This window comes from Canis lupus, chromosome 9, assembly GCF_011100685.1.
Source record: "Canis lupus familiaris isolate Mischka breed German Shepherd chromosome 9, alternate assembly UU_Cfam_GSD_1.0, whole genome shotgun sequence".
Classification (NCBI taxonomy): domain Eukaryota; kingdom Metazoa; phylum Chordata; class Mammalia; order Carnivora; family Canidae; genus Canis; species Canis lupus.
The window spans coordinates 14,208,434-14,227,734 of record NC_049230.1 but is presented as its reverse complement, the minus strand read 5'-3'; the positions used below and the strand labels follow the sequence as shown (position 1 = coordinate 14,227,734).

The following is a 19,301-nucleotide window of genomic DNA, read 5'->3' as shown; positions in this document are numbered from 1 at the left end:
CCTCCAGGGAAAGCATATATCAAATCTCTACATACTGTCAACCAAACAATTTACGGAACTTCAAGAGTTTCACCAGGAGTCCACATGTAATCTACCACAAGAGGGCAACAAACTGAAACTGTTAGTAATTTAACTTTTAAAAAGATTTAAATCTTTCTGATCTATCAAATTATCGACAAGGAACACTTAATTACCACTAACAATGATATCTAAAGTTTTGTATTTGACTTTGTAAGAAAAATAGTCAAAAATCACAACCTGAAAAAAGGCATCCTTATTTGTCTCAGATCTTTACTAAACTTGGTGTACTTTATTATGCATCAAGAATGGCAATTTCAGGGGCAACTGACTGGCTCAATAGGTACAGCATGCAACTCTTCATCCTAGGGTCATGAGTTCAAGCCCCACATTGGGCACAGAGCTTACTTAATTTAAAAGATATGTATTTTTTTTAAAGGCAATTTCAGGGACTATGGATAAAGCTTTCAAAGAAACTAAATTAAATGAATAGTTGTATTGCCAAATACAGAACTTTAGGAATTTTACTGTTCAAATTATAAAATATTTCATCAATAATGTATCAAAAATCCATCCACAGGGCTTCAAAGGTAACTTCTTAAGTTCTTTGACTCATATAATTACAAAGGTTCACACACACTTATCTACGTTTAAAGAGTTTTCTCTCCTACTTGCCTAAGCATTGTTTTAAATATGAATACTGATTTATCACGGTATAGAACTTTTTTTGGAATGCCACTAATATTTTCAAAAAATGCCTTTGTCTGAAATTTCTAAAGATCTCAGAAATACCCAGTCCAGGCACAGCAAAAGTCATTATACTATCTCCACACACCCCGAACCCCAGTCACAAACATTGATTTTAACAACTAAAACAATGCAAGTTGCAGACATCTCCAGATGATGCCCTGGAAACTAGACTACAGTATAAAATTAGTTACTGAAAATATTCTTCTAAACAGCTTCTGAGAAAAAACTCTAGGTCCCACTTACTAATAGCCAGTGTCTTGGGCAAGTTATTTAACCTGTCTGAGCTTTAGTCTCTCTTCATTTAAAAAATGAACCAAAAATAATACCTACGAAAAAATAATAATACTTACATTATTGGGTTGTTGCGAGAATTAATGAAAAAAACATAAAATGCTTAGAACACTATGAGGCATATATTAAGTGCTCAGTCAATGTTGCTGGCTATTCATCACCTACTAGTAGTTCCACCTTTGGGTCCCTAAAACCTAGGTCTACATCTTAGAGTTATATTGTAATAAATCTTACAGATGTCAAGGCCTACAATATTTGGACAAAGCACCTTTGGTATCCTTCTGGCCCAAAAGGGCAGGACAGAAAAAGAAGTGAGAAGCAGGGAGAATGAACATCTAAAAGGATGAGGGGGAAAAAATAAATAAATAAATAAAAGGATGAGGAAGGGTGGGATAGGGAAGGGAAGTACAGGAAGGAAAAATTGGAACACAGAATAAATTTAACTTACTTCCTAATTTGTTCACAGCCATCCCAAGGACTCTGAGCCCTTTCAAGAGGGCATTTGAGACCAAGTATGAATATGGCCTGTTGACTGCTGAATGTCTGAGAAATACAAGCATCAGGCTCCCTGATGGATAGTGTCACTGACTTTTCACTTAAAATGAAACACAGCATTATCCTTCAAACCAATACATGGTTACAGTTATCTCACCAGTTCTAATGACCTTGCCAACAAAAGCTTCCATGCTACCATCTCCTTAGCAAGAGGTCAAAAAGACGGCACAATAAACACCATGACCAGGTTTTTGGGAAGTGGGAGGGCAATAAAAAAGGTGACAAAATTTTAAAAAAGAACTGATCCAAATCAAAAGATGCAAAATATACATTTTAAAACTTCATATACTCTTTCTCTTATCAGTTTTTGAATTAAGATAACAGACTAAATCCAAACATCTCATTTTGGTCCCTCCTGAAAGCCTCTTAAATCTGCTAAAGAAGGGCAGCTCGGGTGGCTCAGTGGTTTAGTGCCACCTTGAGCCCAGGGCCTGATCCTGGAGACCCAGGATCGGGTCCCATGTCAGGCTCCCTGCATGGAGCCTGCTTTTCCCTCTGCCTGTGTGTCTGCCTTTCTCTCTCAGTCTCTCATGAATAAATAAATAAAATCTTTAGAAAAAAATCTGCTAAAGAAATATTTTTTAAAACATTAAACTCACAAGGATAGAGAAATTAGCAGAAACAACAAACACAATTTGGAAGCAGGAAAGCAAATGGACAAGTGACAACTGCTGTTAACAGAGCCAAGAAAGCCCAATCCCAAACCAAAATGGTGATCCTAAGAACCAATAATCACAATCCCCAAAAGATACTGAAAATGGAAAAGGGAGTAGCTACAGCAGAGAACTGCTGGACAGCTGTGGAAAGAGCAGATCCCTAGATCACCTCTACCTGTCCCCTTCAGCCACTAACAAGTTTAGTCTCTAAAGGAGGTAACACTGAAGTTCTTGGGACTAGAGGACATCAGTTCTGTACTCAGGTGTGAACCGAGATACTACTATACAGAAAATCAAACGCTGAGTGGCTATACCAGTCAGAGCTTTATGTTTCAAGCAGGATACCAACAAAGGCCTCTGGGCTATCTGACCAGCTCAAGAAGAAGGGCTAAAAATAATGACATCAGTGATGCCCAACAAAATAAGTTACGAAAATCACCCAGTGGTTAAGCTCAAAATTGATAAGGCCTACCCACTTGCTCAGAGCTTCCAATCAGCTGTATAATCCAATAATGTTAATTGGGATCAGAAAATTATGAACAATCTGAGGATGTAACAGACCAAAATAAATCCTAGGAAGAAGCAACTTAGAAGAAATTATGCACAGAGGGGGGAAAAAACCACACTCACACACACACACACAAGTATCATTAATATGCTCAGAAAAAGAGAAAAAATTATTACATCCATGAAACAAAAACAGGATTTTACTACTTTTTTAAGGAGAAAGATTCTAAGAACAAAAGAGTTCTTAGAAAATAAAAATATGATAGCAGAAAAGTTAAATAGTAAGGCTGGAAAACTAAGATAAGGAAATCTTCTAGAAAAATCCAGGAACACCGCATATACTCACATCTCTCTCTCTCTCTCTCTCTCTCTCTCTCTCTCTCACACACACACACACACACACACACACACACACACACACTTATATCCCAAAGAAGAACAAAGACAAAGAGGAAAACTGGAGAAAAAAGATAAGAAAATCTGAAGACCAAAATAGGAAGTCTAGTGTTCAATAAAATAATAGCACAAGGTAAATATAGCAGGGAAAAGGAGAAGAGGAAGTCTTCAAGAGTTCTCAACTGACAGATTGAAAGTGCCCACCACATACCCAGTGGATAAAAAGACTCACAAAAGGCCATACCACTTTAAAACTGCAAAACACTACAAGCAAAAAGAAGATTCTGTAAGCTTCCAGATAAGTCCAAACTGGTCACATACCGGTCACATACAATCAATGAACGGATTCAGATTTCTCAACAGCAACACTGCAAGAAGGCAACTGCACAAAACTCTGAGGATCTCTGTTGTACCATTTTTATAATCAAAAGGTGAGCCCAGTGGCAGCCCAGGTGGCTCAGCGGTTTAGCACCTGCCTTTAGCCCAGGGCATGATCCTGGAGTCCCAGGACTGAGTCCCACATCGGGCTCCCTGGGTGGAGCCTGCTTCTCCCTCTGCCTGTGTTGTGTCTCTGCCTCTCTCTCTCTGTGTCTCTCATGAATAAATAAAGTCTTAAGGAAAAAAAAAAGGTGAGCCTGAGTAAGATTCTTCTCTCTCCCTAGCATGGCTTGCCCAGGTACTGATGAAGTTCCTGGTCTCTTCTCCATGCCTTGCTCTGATGTTTCATTTCATCCCACCACAGATTTTCTGATTTGACCTAATTCCGAGAGCTGAAAGAAGGCTCTGAAGACTTCAGAAGCTAAAAATACAAAGAAGCCCACTCCCTCTGATCATATTTCTACAAGATGTCAAAACCAAGTCCACACTACAACCCTCCCCAACATCTGACTGAGGTAAATACTCTGCTTTTCCAGATTGCCTCCTGACCTTCCCACTGACCTGCCTGGAAGAGCCTCTTGAAAACCCTCAGAAAAGCAGAAGCCAGACTATGACTGAGTCTGCTGAGCTCATCTTCTCCTGCAAGACTACAACAAATAATGACAAAACTGACCTTTCATAAGATAGCTGGTTTATTCTTGCCAGTCCATTTTACGTATAGACATAACAAAACTAAAAAGAGAAACAAGAAAATCCTAACACCAAAACTGGGGTGAAGATTACCTCAGGGTAGGCTGTAGGGAACATAACCAGGGAAGGGCCCACAGTGGCATATGCCTTGTAACATTCTAATTCCTACCCCAGGCAAGTAATACACTGTGTGCAATCTGCGTTTTTCTATACATTTTTCTTTCTTTGTAATTTAAGAAACCGTTAATATACATATTCCTTCAAGTTGGAAATAACTTTATAACTCATTAAATCACAAAAGTTTATTATTACAGCAGTAGCACAGCTGTTATATCAGTCATGATGGAAACTGGCTTAATATTAAATACACACAAAAATTAAGACCGATTTACTTACATAATGAGTCTTCGGTTTAAGAACCAGTATTTCCTCCGACTCCTGTCATATCCAATAGGTTCATGTCGAATATATGGTTTGTTTTTTTGGATTTCAGCAACACAGTCAGTTACACCAGGCACCTTATGTGCTACACAGACCTCACACTGCCATTCATCCTCCGGAACCTCCTCAAGAGGTGGTTTCACACATTCCAAATGGTATACTGCTGAACATGTCTCACAGCAAAGCAAATCCCCAAGTTTGTGACAAACCCGACAATGGTCATCATATTGGATCACCCCTTCAGACATCAATTCCTCACGAGCAATATTTGTGGTAAGAAACTGGTCAACTAAGAACTGCAGAACTTTGATTTTGTTCTCTACTGGTCCATAGGGATAGTCCTCTGCTTCTTGGTAAGGAAGAACGTGATGGTACTCCTTATCACTCTCACAGTACACCCGCAGCACCTCTGGCCACGTCATCCCATCTATGAAATACAGCGTGGAATTAACGCTATCTTTCAGATCAGCAGGTCCAAAGGTAGTATTGGAAGTGTCTTCTTCACGCAAAACTGCTTTCAAAAGCACAACGTGCATCTCTGCCATAAGTGTGCACTGCTCTTGACTCACCAGAGCTGCACAGAAGTCCTCAAAGCGAAAAGGAGATAGCCTTAAAACAGTGCCAAAGTTCCGCAGTACCTCATAAATGGCAATAACATTCATTATATGCTCATTAGGCACCATTAAATCCTCAGAGGACTTGGGAAATTCAAGGGGTGGGATGTCTTTTTCTTCCAATATCGGAGAACGAGGCCGATGTACCCTTGGTTTTCGCCTACCTATAAAGGAAGAAATGACATAATTACAAATCAGTACATCATCTTTTTTTAAATTTTTTATTTTTATTTTATTTATGATAGGCACACAGTGAGAGAGAGAGGCAGAGACATAGGCAGAGGGAGAAGCAGGCTCCATGCACCGGGAGCCCGACATGGGATTCGATCCCAGGTCTCCAGGATCGCGCCCTGGGCCAAAGGCAGGCGCTAAACCGCTGCGCCACCCAGGGATCTCACATCTTTTTTTTAAAAAAAAATATTTATTTAGTTAAGCAATCTCTACACCCAATGTGGGGCTCAAACTCTCGACTCCCAAGATCAAGAGTCACATGCTCCTCCAACTGAGCTAGCCAGGCACCCCACAAATCAGTACATCATTTCCAAAACTGAGGGTTTTCTAGCTTTTCCTATTGGGACACATACCTCAAAAACCAGATAAGCATACTTCTATTTTTCTAATAACTGTCAAGTTAAAATAATACCAATAAGTAATGATTTAGCTTTAATTTTTAAGTCAATAAAGAAAATCTAAATTCAAAGTTTCTCCATTATACTAAAAACTACAAGTAAAAAATTTTCAATTATAATTAGCTCTGAATTATCTAGAGGGGATAAATGGTGTAGAGGCAACCATGATAAAAACAAAACAAAACAAAACAAAACAAAACAAAAAAACCTGCATTAATTAAACCTCTAAAAAGGGACGCGTGGGTGGCTCAGCAGTTGAGTCGGCCTTCAGCTCAGAGCATGATCCAGGAGTTTCGGGATCAAGTCCCACATCGGACTCCCTGGGAGAAGCCTGCTTCTCCCTCTGCCTATGTCTCTGCCTTCTCTCTCTCATGAATAAATAAGTAAAATCTTAAAAAAAAAAAAAAAAAAAAAAAAAAAGAGAGAGCTCTGAGAAGAACATAAATGTGAAAAAAAATCCCCATGTAAGAAAAAAGACACAAAAGAGCCCATCCTGTGTCTGCTGCGATACAGAAATGCCTCTCAACACTGGACAGGAAGTTCTCTGGTGAAGCACCCATTTTCCTCTGCTAGAAATGCTTCCTGAGAGGGCATCCCCGGTGGCCCAACGGTTTAGCGCCTCCTGTAGCCCGGGGGCGTGATCCTGGAGTCCCAGGATCAAGTCCTATGTCGGGCTCCCTGCATGGAGCCTGCTTCTCCCTCTGCCTGTGTCTCTGCATCTGTGTGTGTGTGTGTGTGTCTCATGAATAAATAAAATCTTAAAAAAAAAGAAAGAAAAAAAAAAAGAAATGCTTCCTGAGAGCCACATGGGGGGGGGGGGGGGGGGGGGAGTTCCACAGTGAAGCACAAAGTTAGGGCTGAGACAGAAAGGAAAGGGGAAATAAGAGAGGAGGAGAGTCCCAGTGCTGGGAGAAGGAAAAAGGGAGGCTCAGGGAGGAAACAGACAAGACTGTGTGTGTGTTTTTAGTGGTCACTTGAACCACTGCAAGTACCTGTTCCCCAATTTATAAGATGTGATGTCCAAGAATGTATATGTATGCATATAAATGTATCAATATATATATAGCACACTTGAGACCTTGGTCTGTACCAAGCATAAAGATCTTACTTAATTCTGTGAGTTGGGATGCCTGGGTGGCTCAGTGGTTGAGTGGCTGTCTGCCTTTGGCCTCAGGTCGTGATCCCAGGGTTGTGGGAGTCCTGCATCGGGCTCTCCACAGGGAGCCTGCTTCTCCCTCTGCCTATATCTCCGTGTCTCTCATGAATAAATAGAATCTTTAAAAATAATAATTCTTGGGCAGCCCCTGTGGCGCAGTGGTTTAGCACCGCCTGCAGCTCAGGGTGTGATCCTGGAGACCTGGGATCGAGTCCCATGTCAGGCTCCCTGCATGGAGCCTGCTTCTGCCTCTGCCTGTGTCTCTGCCTCTCTCTCTCTGTGTGTCTCTCATGAATAAATAAATAAAATCTTAAAAAAAAAAAAAAACTTTAAAAAAACAATTCTTAATCTATGAGGTAGTATTTTAATAAGCCCTGCTATATAAATAAGAAAACTTGTCAAAAGAAACACGTTTCTCCTAAACTGTTATGCCTGTATTACTATTATTATTCTCATACTTTCCAATGATATTTACAGAATAGGAAATGTATGTTTTTTAAATATAGGAAATAATTCTAACAAGATCAATTAACACTAAATTCACTTTTGTATAATTAACTTTTATCAACTATGATTCTGGGTTACTGGTAAACTCTTAACTGCCTGTTCCCTCCCCCATTCCTGAGCCCTCCTCACTTCTAGCTTAGTCTCATTATCTGCAAACTAAAAGGGTGTATATGGTATCAGGAGAAAAAAAGTATGCTTAAAAATATAAAAGGGCTGGGATGCCTGGGTGGCTCAGAGGTTGAACATCTGCCTTTGGCTCAGGGTGTGAACCCGGAGTCCAGGGATCGAGTCCGGTATCGGAATTCCTGAAGGGAGCCTGCTTCTCCCCCTCTGTCGGTGTCTCTGCCTCTCTGTCTCTCAAGAATAAATAAATAAAATCTTAAAAAAAAAACAAAATTATATATATATATATATATATATATATATATATATAGGCAAGGTATTTTAACTTACACAATACACACCCAAATCTTCATTCACCAAAAAGATTTTCCAACTAAAAATATATCCATTACTTTCTGCAGAAAAAAGTCCAAGGGATCACCTGGGCCAGTCACTGCTGGTGAATCTATATCTTGAGAAAGGAGCCTACAACTCACAAAAGTGACACCATCTGCACAAATCCAGTTTTCACAGATTCAATTAAATCATAGAATCATCATGATAGTAAGCATCATGATGGGTACTCCAGTCTATATTATGGTCTCCTGGAAATTACTTGGGACTCATCTGTATAAATATAAACGAGAAAGTAGTAAAAGGGAAGATCTAACTTCAACTTCCCTTGAATAACAGAAGAAACACAAGTCAGCTGAGGAGACCAACCCGCTTATAGAAACAGTTCTTGCATTCTTCTCAGATGTTTATGCAAAAAGCTGTCAAAGAGCATTTAAATAAAGAATCACAGAAGGAAAGGCTGGGTGGGAAAGCGGTTTGAGGACCCGAAGAATGTAGACGACCTTAAATGTTAGGTTTAGGAGTCTGTACAGTACTTTATACTGGCAGTAATGAGGGTTGCTACAGGTTTTCTAAGCAGGGCACAGACAAGAGAATAATGTTCCAGAGAGACTTCTCTGGCTTCACTATATAGAATAAAAAGGACAGGGGGAACAGAGCAGAGGCAGGGCATCTTCTGGAATTAACCACAGATGAAGACATGGATTCAGAGTCTGGCTGTGAGAACACCACCAAGATAGACACAAGGGACCTCATGAAGAAAGAAATCAACAGGTGTAGAACAGACCACCATCACAATGAGATTTAACTCTGTCTGTTACCATTTCCTTCAAAAGCTGATTCTAACCTCCTCAGGCTCCTCTGAATTCCTGTAGCCTTCTTCAAACCATGTTTGTTCATATTATAATGATCTTTTCATGGTATCTACTCCATCTCCCCAGGAGAACACCCAACTCTTATGCTAAAGAGAATTTGACATATTTATTTTATTAGTATTTACCCAGCATCATTTCTTATAGAGAATTTCCTTTCCCTATAAGGAATCCTTATATCCCTATTAGGGATATAAGTGGTTCTGATACGGCCCCCAATCACACTATGTGTATCTTCTCATCAATAGCATGAAGATATGACCCAAGGCAGGCCAGTAAGACTCTTTGCCTGGGACTTTATATTCAGATGTTGAGAGTTCTCTCAAGCCCTTTCTTCCCATGCAGGAGGCCAGAGCTGTCCAGAACTAAACATCTCTGCTTCCCTCGTGGAAGAAGGGAATAAGGATGATGAATAGAAGCAGAAGTAAGATATAAGTACTGATAATTTGGGCAGCCCCGGTGGCTCAGGGGTTTAGCACTGCCTTCCTTCAGCCCAGGGTGTGATCCTGGAGACCTGGAATCGAGTCCCACATCGGGCTCCCTGCATGGAGCCTGCTTCTCCCTCTGCCTGTGTCTCTCTGCCTCTCTCTCTCTCTCTGTGTCTCTAATAAATAAATAAAATCTTAAAAAAAAAAAAAGTACTGATAATTATTGAGGCCTTGGGGGAGCATATCCTTCAGTTTTCCAGCTACAGAAAACAAAACTATTCCCCATGTGCTTAAGCCAACACACTGGTTTCCTATCACTGGCAAATAAGGGAGTACTCATTAAAAAGTATTCGACTCTGTATCCAGTAGGCTTTTTAAAATGAGAAACACAATAACTGTTTATACTGTGTATATAACTGTGTATATAAACACTGCTAATAGTAATCTATTTGTAAACCAGTAACAAATACTGTCTAAATTCATTTAATGTCTAATTTTTTATTTTTTTAGACAGGGGGGGAGAGTGGCAGAGAGAGAAGTAGAGAATCTTTTTTTCTTTCTTTTTAAATATTTTATTTATGGGCAGCCCCAGTGGCATAGCAGTTTGGCACCGCCTGCAGCCCAGAGTGTGATCCTGGAGACCCAGGATCGAGTCCCACATCGGGCTCCTTGCATGGAGCCCACTTCTCCCTCTGCCTGTGTCTCTGCCTCTCTCTCTCTCTCTGCCTCTATGAATGAATAAATAAAATCTTTAAAAAAATAATAAAATAAAATAAAGATTTTATTTATTCATGAGACACACAGAGAGGCAGAGACACAGGCAGAGGGAGAAGCAGGGTCCATGCAGGGAGCCCAATGTGTAACTCAATCCTGGGACTCCAGGATCACACCCTGGGCCAAAGGCAGGCGCTAAACCACTGAGCCACCCAGGGATTCCCAAGAGAGAATCTTAAGCAGGCTCCACATCCAGCACGGATCCCAACACAGAGCTCCATCTCACAACTCTGAGATCATGACCTGAGGTGAATAGTCGGACACTTAACCCACTGAGCCATCCATGGACCCCTCATGTCTAATTTTGAAGCATCAGCTTTCATACATTCTGAAAGATTTTGGATAACCATTGTACAGATCTGATTTCTAACAGCTCATTTTAACTTCGTATTAATAAACTAAAGTCTGTTCATTTTCTGCAAGTATTAGAGGTAAAAGGAAAAAGAGGCAAAAAAAAAAAAAAAAGGCCCATAAGTTCTACATTCTATACATCTAGTTGGAAACCACAAAACAGTTTCTATTCAGAATATGACTATAATCACATACATATTGAAAATGTGAGCATTTTTGAAAGCTAATATTAAATATAGGTCAGTTCCCTCTGAAGCATTATTGGGAAAGTATAAATTGTCTCAATTTTTTAAAAGGCAATTTGGCAAAATCTATCTGAATGCATAACTCTTTGACCCAGAGATTGTACCTCCCAGAATTTATCCTACAGATATGCACATACACATTCAAGTACATACAAAAAAATTTAATGCAACAGTTTATAAAAGTCAAAATTTTGTGTTTTCTTTTTAAACTAAATATACATCAATATTTAAATGAATTGTGAATTATGACAACTACACAATGGAATCTAACATTTGAAAAGAACAATGTAAAATTCATATATGCTGAAATGAAAAATCCAGGTAGGGAGTTTTCTCTGTGTTTTTTGTTGCTATGAATAGTGGCTGGCACCTAGTAAGGTACATGAAATTATTTATTGAAAAAAATAGTTTTTAAGTGCTAGCTCACACAATCACATAAGAACATTATGTCTCTACATTATTTGCAAATGTTAGAAATGTGCTTTTACTCCTCACTATGTAAGTAAATAGAGAACTACAATGAGAACTTCTCAAACAGTGGTCCTCAAACTCTGTAGAGCAGAATCACCTGGAGAGCTGATTCTGATTAAAATAGTTTGATTTAAAAGGTCCAGAATAGGGACGCGTGGGTGGCTCAGTGGTTTAGCTCCTGCCTTTGGCCCAGGGCATGACCCTGGAGTCCCAGGATCAAGTCTTGTATCAGGCTCCCTGCATGGTGCCTGCCTATTCACCTTTCTCTGTCTCTCATGAATAAATAAATAAAAACTTAAAAAATAATAATAATAAAAGGTCTAGAATAGAGTCTCAGAATGTGCATTTCTAACAATTCCCAGATGCTGCTCACTGTGCTGTGTGAAGCTACACTTCAAGAACCACTGCCCTAGAACTTAGGCTACACCCTCTGAGAGCCAGACAAGCAATAATTAATACACACCAAATGAAATTCACTAATCCCTAAAAGCACCTTCAAACCTTACTACTCAAAATGTGATTGGCATCATCTATGATGCTTGCGAGAAATTCAGAAGCTCAGGCCACAGGTCTACCACATAAGGATTTGCAGTTTCTCAAAATCAGGTGATTCATATGATCATTCAAGTTTGAGAAGCTGCCTGAAACAGTCCGACATAAAACTGGAGATGCAGAAGTCACATGATAAGCTGTTAAAAGTAGAGGGCCAATAAGCAACCAAAATTTACAGAACTCCAGGTTAAACTCCATAATCTCTGTTTTTATCTTTCTCCCCAGGTAATTCCCTTGTACAATGAAGTTTGAAAACTACTCCTTTAGAGAAATTGGATATTTGAAAACTACTGCTTTAGAGAAACTGGATATTTCCCCTATTAAACAGAAAGTAAATAAAGCTTTCGTAGAAACTCAGGCAAGAAAACTAAGGGGTTGTCTCAGGAGGCATGACTAAAATAGGACTGATGTGAAAGAAAGCTGAAACCTAATCAAAGACATTAAAAAGCCTACCAAAAAAGAAAATGCTAAGGATGGAAAGCAGTTTGCATGAATTCAGGGCCAGGAGGGGAACCAAGAACAAGAATTTGTCAATGAATTTCCAGCACTGTCAAGGGAGAGAATTTCTTGACTGGATAACACAGATTCTGGCCCATCAGATATGTTACTACATGAATAGAAAAACTGTTACTATGTATAGATACTTAAAAAAAAAAAAATGACGTGGCACTTGCAAAATTTTCCACTCTTTTGTATTTCATAATAGAAGTCTAACCTTATTGAGTCTGAGGGATGTTCTCTTCTTCGAATGCTTTGGAAGAACTGGTCAACAGTACTCAGTGTTAATTATTGCTTAGGGCCCTTTTCTACATATCTGGGTTTTTAAAATACACACTGTGGGCACAACCTGCATTTGTTTGGTTAATTTCTCTTTTTAAAAAGATTTTATTCTTAAGTAATTTCCACACCCAACATGGGGCTTGAACTTACAACCCCAAGATCAAGAGTCATATGCTCTCCCGACTGAGCCAAACAGGTGCCTCTAATTTTTTTTTTTTAAGATTTCATTTATTTATTCACAAGAGACACAGAGAGAGAGACAGAGACAGGCAGACGGAGAAGCAGGCTCCATGCAGGGAGCCGGATGTGGGACTCAATCCCAGGACTCCAGGATCACGCCCTGGGCCAAAGGCAGGCGCCAAACCGCTGAGCCACCCTGATTTCTTTTTTAACTAAAAACAAAAACAGGGCAGGCAGGGGGAGGGGGGGGCTGAGCAATTTAGTGTCCCCTTCAGCCCAAGGTCTAATCCTGGAGACCTGGGATCAAGTCCCATGTTGGGCTCCCTGCATGGAGCCTGCTTCTCCCTCTGCCTGTCTCTGCCTCTCTCTCTCTCTCTCTCTCTGTCTCTCATGAATAAATTGATAAAATCTTTAAATAAAAAAGATAAAATAAAATCTTTACAAAATAAATAAAATAAAAACAAAAACAAAAACAAAAACAAAGGATGCCTGGGTGGCTCAGCAATTGAGCACCTCCCCTTTGGCCCAGGGCATGATCCTGGAGTCCTGGGATGAGTCCCACATCAGCCTCCCTGCATGGAGCCTGCTTCTCCCTCTGCCTGTGTGTCTCTGTGTGTCTCATGAATAAATAAAATTTTTTTTAAAATTAAATAAATAAAAACATAACCCCACACACACCTTCTCTATAAATTTTAAACAGAAAATGCCTTAATTTGCTGAAGTTGTGAAAAATCCCTGACCTTTTATAAGGCCTTGATCAAATGTCACCTCTTCTCTCCTGTGCCACCTAGAACTGTGTTTCTCTGGCACTTTGTATAGCTCTTCATTATAGTTGCAGTATACTTATATTATAGGCAATCATTTATGTGCCCCCAGCTCATTTGTTAACTTCCTTAGAGCACAAACCATGTCTTAAGTTATTGTGGTAACTAAAAAGTAATTGTTCAACTAATGACACCCAGCAGAACACTACTTGCAGAAGATGGAAGTCCAGAGGTAAAGTCATGCCAAAAACCCTAATGACACTGTAAATTTTTCAAAATTTGGCTTATAAATTTTTATATTAATTTTAAGAAAAAATTGAGTGTTTTCAGACTTTTAAACCCCGTAACACTCTGTACAATCCGTGTTTCTAGAGAAAAAAAAATGTATTATTGTCTCAGTATATCTGAGAGAAAGATGGACACTCAGTATTGGTAAAAAGAGATCGTTTTCTTTTTTTTTTTTTCATTTTTATTTATTTATGATAGTCACAGAGAGAGAGAGAGAGGCAGAGACACAGGCAGAGGGAGAAGCAGGCTCCATGCACCGGGAGCCCGACGTGGGACTCGATCCTGGGTCTCCAGGATCGCGCCCTGGGCCAAAGGCAGGCGCTAAACCGCTGCGCCACCCAGGGATCCCCAAGAGATCATTTTCATAGTCATCTTTTTAAAATTATGAAACTCATCTGTCAAGCAACAAGGACTCCCCCTCTCATCTGGAATAGTGTCCTATTCTTGCTCAGTTGGTAGAGCATGTGACTTTCCATCTCGAGGTTCTGAGTTCAAATCCCATGTTGGGTGTAGACCTTACTTCAAAAAATGGGGGTGGGGGGGTAGCTGGCTAGCATCAGTTGGTATAGTGTCCCAACCAAGTTTCAAGGTTATTATTCACAAGGTTGTGCTCTTCCAATTAGTACATTCCATTTGTCTCCAGTCTCTATCCTTTCATGACAGTAATAATATGAAAAACAGCAGTTAGCTTTCACAAAGGGCTTCCAATATGCCAGGAATTGTGCTAAGCACATTTAAATGCTTTATTTCATTTTATCTTCAGATCAACTCCATAAAATAGGTACTACATTTATCCTTTTAAAGATGAATATGGAGGGGCTCCTGGCTGACTCAGTTGGTGAAGCATGTGACTCCTGGTCTCAGGGCTGGGAGTTTGAACTCCATGCTGGGTGTAGAGATTACTTTAATTATTTAAAAATTTTAATAAAAATAAAAATAATTAAAAAATAAAGATGTACATAGGCTAAATCACTAGTCTAAAGTAACACAGCTAATACCACTAAGATATAAAACTAAAACATAAATCCACCTTAGGGGCACCTGGTAGCTCAGTCGGTTAAACACCTGACTTGATTTCAGCTCAGGTCATGATCTCAGGGTCACAGGATTAAGCCCAACATTGGGCTTCACACTCAGCAGAGTCTGCTTCTCCCTCTCTTTCTGCTCCTCCCCTACCCTACTCACACTCTCTCAAGTAAATAAAATCTTAAAAAAAAAAAAAAGCCTACAAATCCACCTGGTCTCCTAAGCTTGTGCTCTTTACATTAGACTTCCCCCTTATTAAAAACCACCTGAGTTGGGATCCCTGGAAGGCTCAGGGGTTTAACGCCTGCCTTTGGCCCAGGGTGTGATCCTGGAGACCGGGGATCGAGTCCCACATCGGCTCCCTGCATGGAGCCTGCTTCTCTCTCTGCCTGTGTCTCTGCCTCTCTCTCTCTCTCTCTCTCTCTCTCTCTCTCTCTCTGTGTCTCTCATGAATAAATAAATAAAAATCTTAAAAAAAAAAAAAAAAAACCCACCTGAGTCAACCTCTCAGCAAAAGGGCATTTGAAAAATAACAACGGGCAGCCCAGGTGGCTCAGTGGTTTAGTGCCACCTTCAACCCAGAGCCTGATCCTGGAGACCAGGGATCCAGTCCCACATCATCGGGCTCCCTGCATGGAGCCTGCTTCTCCCTCTGCCTGTGTCTCTGCCTCTCTCTCTGTGTGTCTCTCATGAACGAATGAATGAATGAATGAATAAATAAATAAATAAATATCTTTAAAAAAAACAGGCAAATACTTTATTTTAAAAAATAAATAAACAATAAATGCTCTTTGTGTAGGTGGGAGAAACAGCAGATAAAGGACATCAATGACAAGATTAGAAAGTATAAGCCCTGGAAGCAAAAGTTTTAACAAGAGCCAACGGATCCCTGGGTGGCGCAGCGGTTTGGCGCCTGCCTTTGGCCCAGGGCGCGATCCTGGAGACCCGGGATCGAATCCCACATCGGGCTCCCGGTGCATGGAGCCTGCTTCTCCCTCTGCCTGTGTCTCTGCCTCTCTCTCTCTCTCTCTGTAACTATCATAAATAAAAAAAAAAAAAAAAAAAAAAATTAACAAGAGCCAACATTTCAAGTGCTTAATAGCCACAAGTGACTAGTGGCTACTACACTGGACAGTACAAATAAGGAACATTTCCATCATCTCAGAAAGTTCTACTGGACAGCCTTGGTCTAGAAATACATTTAGGGACTACTGTATAATGACTGGAGTTCAAATAACAACTGTACCAGGTTATTAACACAAGGTTAAAATGTATGTAGTACCCTCTCTCTTTAAAATATTTGTAAAGTACTAAAAACATTTTCTATGGATTTCCAACAAAATAAGAAAACTGAAATAAAAATGTAAGCATCAGGGGCACCTGGGTGGCTCAGTCAGTTAAGCATCTGCCTTCAGCTCAGCTCATGATCCCAGGATCCTGGGATCAAGCCCCACATCAGGCTCCCTGCTCAGTGGGGAGTCTGCTTCTCCCTCTCCCTCTGCTGCTCCCCCTGCTTGTGCTGTCTGGCTCTCTCTTTCTCTGTCAAATAAATAAATTAAATCTTAAAAAAAATGTAAGCATCTAATAAAGAAATCCATATATTTACACATAAATGTATGAATTGATAGAGCATGAGGTATGTGCTCTAAAGAAGCCCCCCTCAAAACTGGAAATAACCTAAATATTCATCAGTATTGAATGGAAATACATAATGAAATATCATACATTATTTAAAAACGAATGAACAGGGGACACTGGCTGGCTCAGTCAGTAGAGCATTCAACTCTTGATCTTGGGGTTTTGAGTTCAAACCCCATGTTGGGCACAGAGATTACTTAATAAAAAAAAAAAAAAAAAAAAAAACACTTGGGGGCGCCTGGATGGCTCAGTCATCTGCCTTCAGCTCAGGTCATTATCCTGGGATCAAGCCCTGCAGCATCAGGCACCCTGCTCAGCAGAAGTCTGCTTCTCCCTCTTCCCTGGCTGCTCCCCCTGCTTGTCCCCTCTCTCTGTCAAATAAATAAATAAAATATTTGTAAAGTACTAAAATCTTAAAAAAAAAAAACTTAAAAACTGTTCTAAAGTTTATTTTTAATTATTTCAATTACCTGTTTTAATTTTCTCAGTATATATAGATAACAGCCTGAATACATAACAAGATTAAATAAAACATACTAGAGGCACCTGGCTGACTTAGTTGGTTAAGCGTCCAATTCTCGATCTCAACTCAGGTCTTGATCTCAGGGTCATGAATTTAAGCCCTGTGCTGGGCTCCAAATTGGGCTACTTAAAAAAAAAAAAAAAAAAAAAAAAACTCTATTAACTGTAAAAACTGACAAAACTTGAAAACATCAATTGATACTTGAGATATAAATTACCATAATAATTCACCTAACCTTGCTGAAAACATCTGACACCTCTGGGACACAACATCCTTCAACTTCCTACTGCCACCTAGGCCTCAATTTTCTTGACCAGGAGTTCCTCTGTCATATACTGCTCTTACATGTGGTCATTCCCCAAAGTTTAGTCCTCACCAGATTGTCTCACTTCCCCTAAATTATCAGTGGACTCAATTACAACCAAAATATTAATGACTTCTTTTTTTTAAGTTATTTATTTATTCATGAGAGACACAGAGAGAGAGAGAGGCAGAGATACAAGCAGAGAGAGAAGCAGGCTCCATGCAAGGAGCCTGATGCAGAACTCGATCCCGGATCCCAGGATCACGCCCTGAGCCAAAGGCGGATGCTCAACCGCTGAGCCACCCAGGTATCCCACCCTCATAGAATTTTACACATTTACAATATTTATATTTTTACTCAATTAACATATGCTTCTGCTAGACTGCAGCTTCAAGCCCAATGGACAGAATAATTTACATTTTGCTTATCAGATCCTAGTACTTATTTCCATGTCTGGCACAAGGCAGATTACTGAATAAATAGTTGCTGCATGGGGCATCTGGCTGGTTCAGTCAGTAGAGCATGCCACTCTTGACCTCAAGGTTGTAAATTCAAGCCCCACACTGGATGTAGAGTACTTAAAAATAAAACCTTAAATAAGGGGTACCTGGGGATGCCTGGGTGGCTCAGTGGTTGAGTGTCTGCCTTCGGCCCAGAGCGTGATCCTGGAGTCCTGGGATCGAGTCCCAAATCGGGCTCCCTGCATGGAGCCTGCTTCTCCCTCTGCCTGTGTCTCTGCCTCTCTCTGTCTCTCATGAATAAATAAATAAATAAATAAAATCTTTAAAAAGGCCCGGGGGGGGGGGGGGGGGCTGGATGCCTCCATCAGTTAAGCATCTCCCTTTGGCTCAGGTCATGATCTCAGCATCCTAGGATCAAGTCCCACATCTGGCTCCCAGTTCCATGAGGAGCCTACTTCTCCCTCTCCCCATGCCTGCCACTCTTCCTGCTTGTGTGCTCTCTCTCCCTCTGTCTCTGTCAAACAAATAATTTTTAAAATCTTTATAAAAAAGTTGCTTTATGAATTCATAAACCAAATAAGTTGCCATCAAACTATATAAAGCAAAACTGTAAGAAATCCAAGAAGAAATGGACAGAAAAAAATTATAGCAGGAGACTTAAGACATTTCATTATGTCCTTAACAGATCTAGCAGACTGAGTAAACAGTTACATGGAATGCAGGTTGCAAATTCAAAAGTGTACTAAGAGGAAGTACAAGAAGAGTGAGTAGAGAACAGAAGTAATCTATACGGTCTACTTAAACTAGAACTAACCTGATCAAGAAAAAAGTAGGATATTATTCAGCCATAAAAAGGAATGAAATTTTGCCATTTGCAACAATACAGATGGATTTAGAGATTATAATGTTAAGTGAAATAAGTCAGATAAAGACAAATACCATATGATTTCACACATATGTAGAATTTAAGAAACAAAAGAGGGGTGCCTAGGTGGCTCAGTCCATTTAGTGTCTGATTTCTGATTTCAGTTCAGGTCATGATCTCAGGGTTGTGAAATCAAGTACCGAGTCAGCTCCAAGCCCACCAGGGTGGAGTCTGCTTAAGATTCTTTTTCTCTCAAAAAAAAAAAAAAAAAAAAAAAATTCTTTCTTTCTTTCTCTCCCTTCTCCCTCTGCCTCTCCTCTTTCTCTATAAAAAAAAAAAAAAAAAATTATTAACTATTGAGAACTGATGATTACATGAGGCAAGGTAAGTGAGGGGATAAATGAAATGGGTGATGGAAATTAGGGAGTATACTTATGATGAGCACTGGGTGATGTATGCAAGTGTTGAATCACTATATGTACACCAGAAACCACTACAACACTGTATGTTAACTATACTGGGATCAAAATTAAAAAGAATAAAAAAAGAAAGAAGTAGGACAGAGCACAATAGATTAAACTGGTGATGACAAAGGAGAATTTGCCAGGGGTACAAATGTTATTAAAAGGGGATCCCTGGGTGGCGCAGCGGTTTGGAGCCTGCCTTTGGCCCAGGGCGCGATCCTGGAGACCCAGGATCAAATCCCACGTTGGGCTCCCGGTGCATGGAGCCTGC

The 19,301-nt window shown here is 40.0% G+C and overlaps 1 protein-coding gene across 13 annotated transcripts in view; it reads right to left on the bottom strand.

Moving 5' to 3' along the window:
* The window catches only part of BPTF (bromodomain PHD finger transcription factor), a 154,552-nt gene that overhangs the window by 109,183 nt on the left and 26,068 nt on the right, over nucleotides 1–19,301 (bottom strand). For all 13 annotated transcript variants that reach the window (XM_038546828.1, XM_038546826.1, XM_038546831.1 and 10 more), the window contains exon 2: nucleotides 4,638–5,460. In XM_038546828.1, coding sequence (XP_038402756.1) covers nucleotides 4,638–5,460 — 823 coding nt within the window. The remainder of the gene's footprint in view (nucleotides 1–4,637; nucleotides 5,461–19,301) is intronic.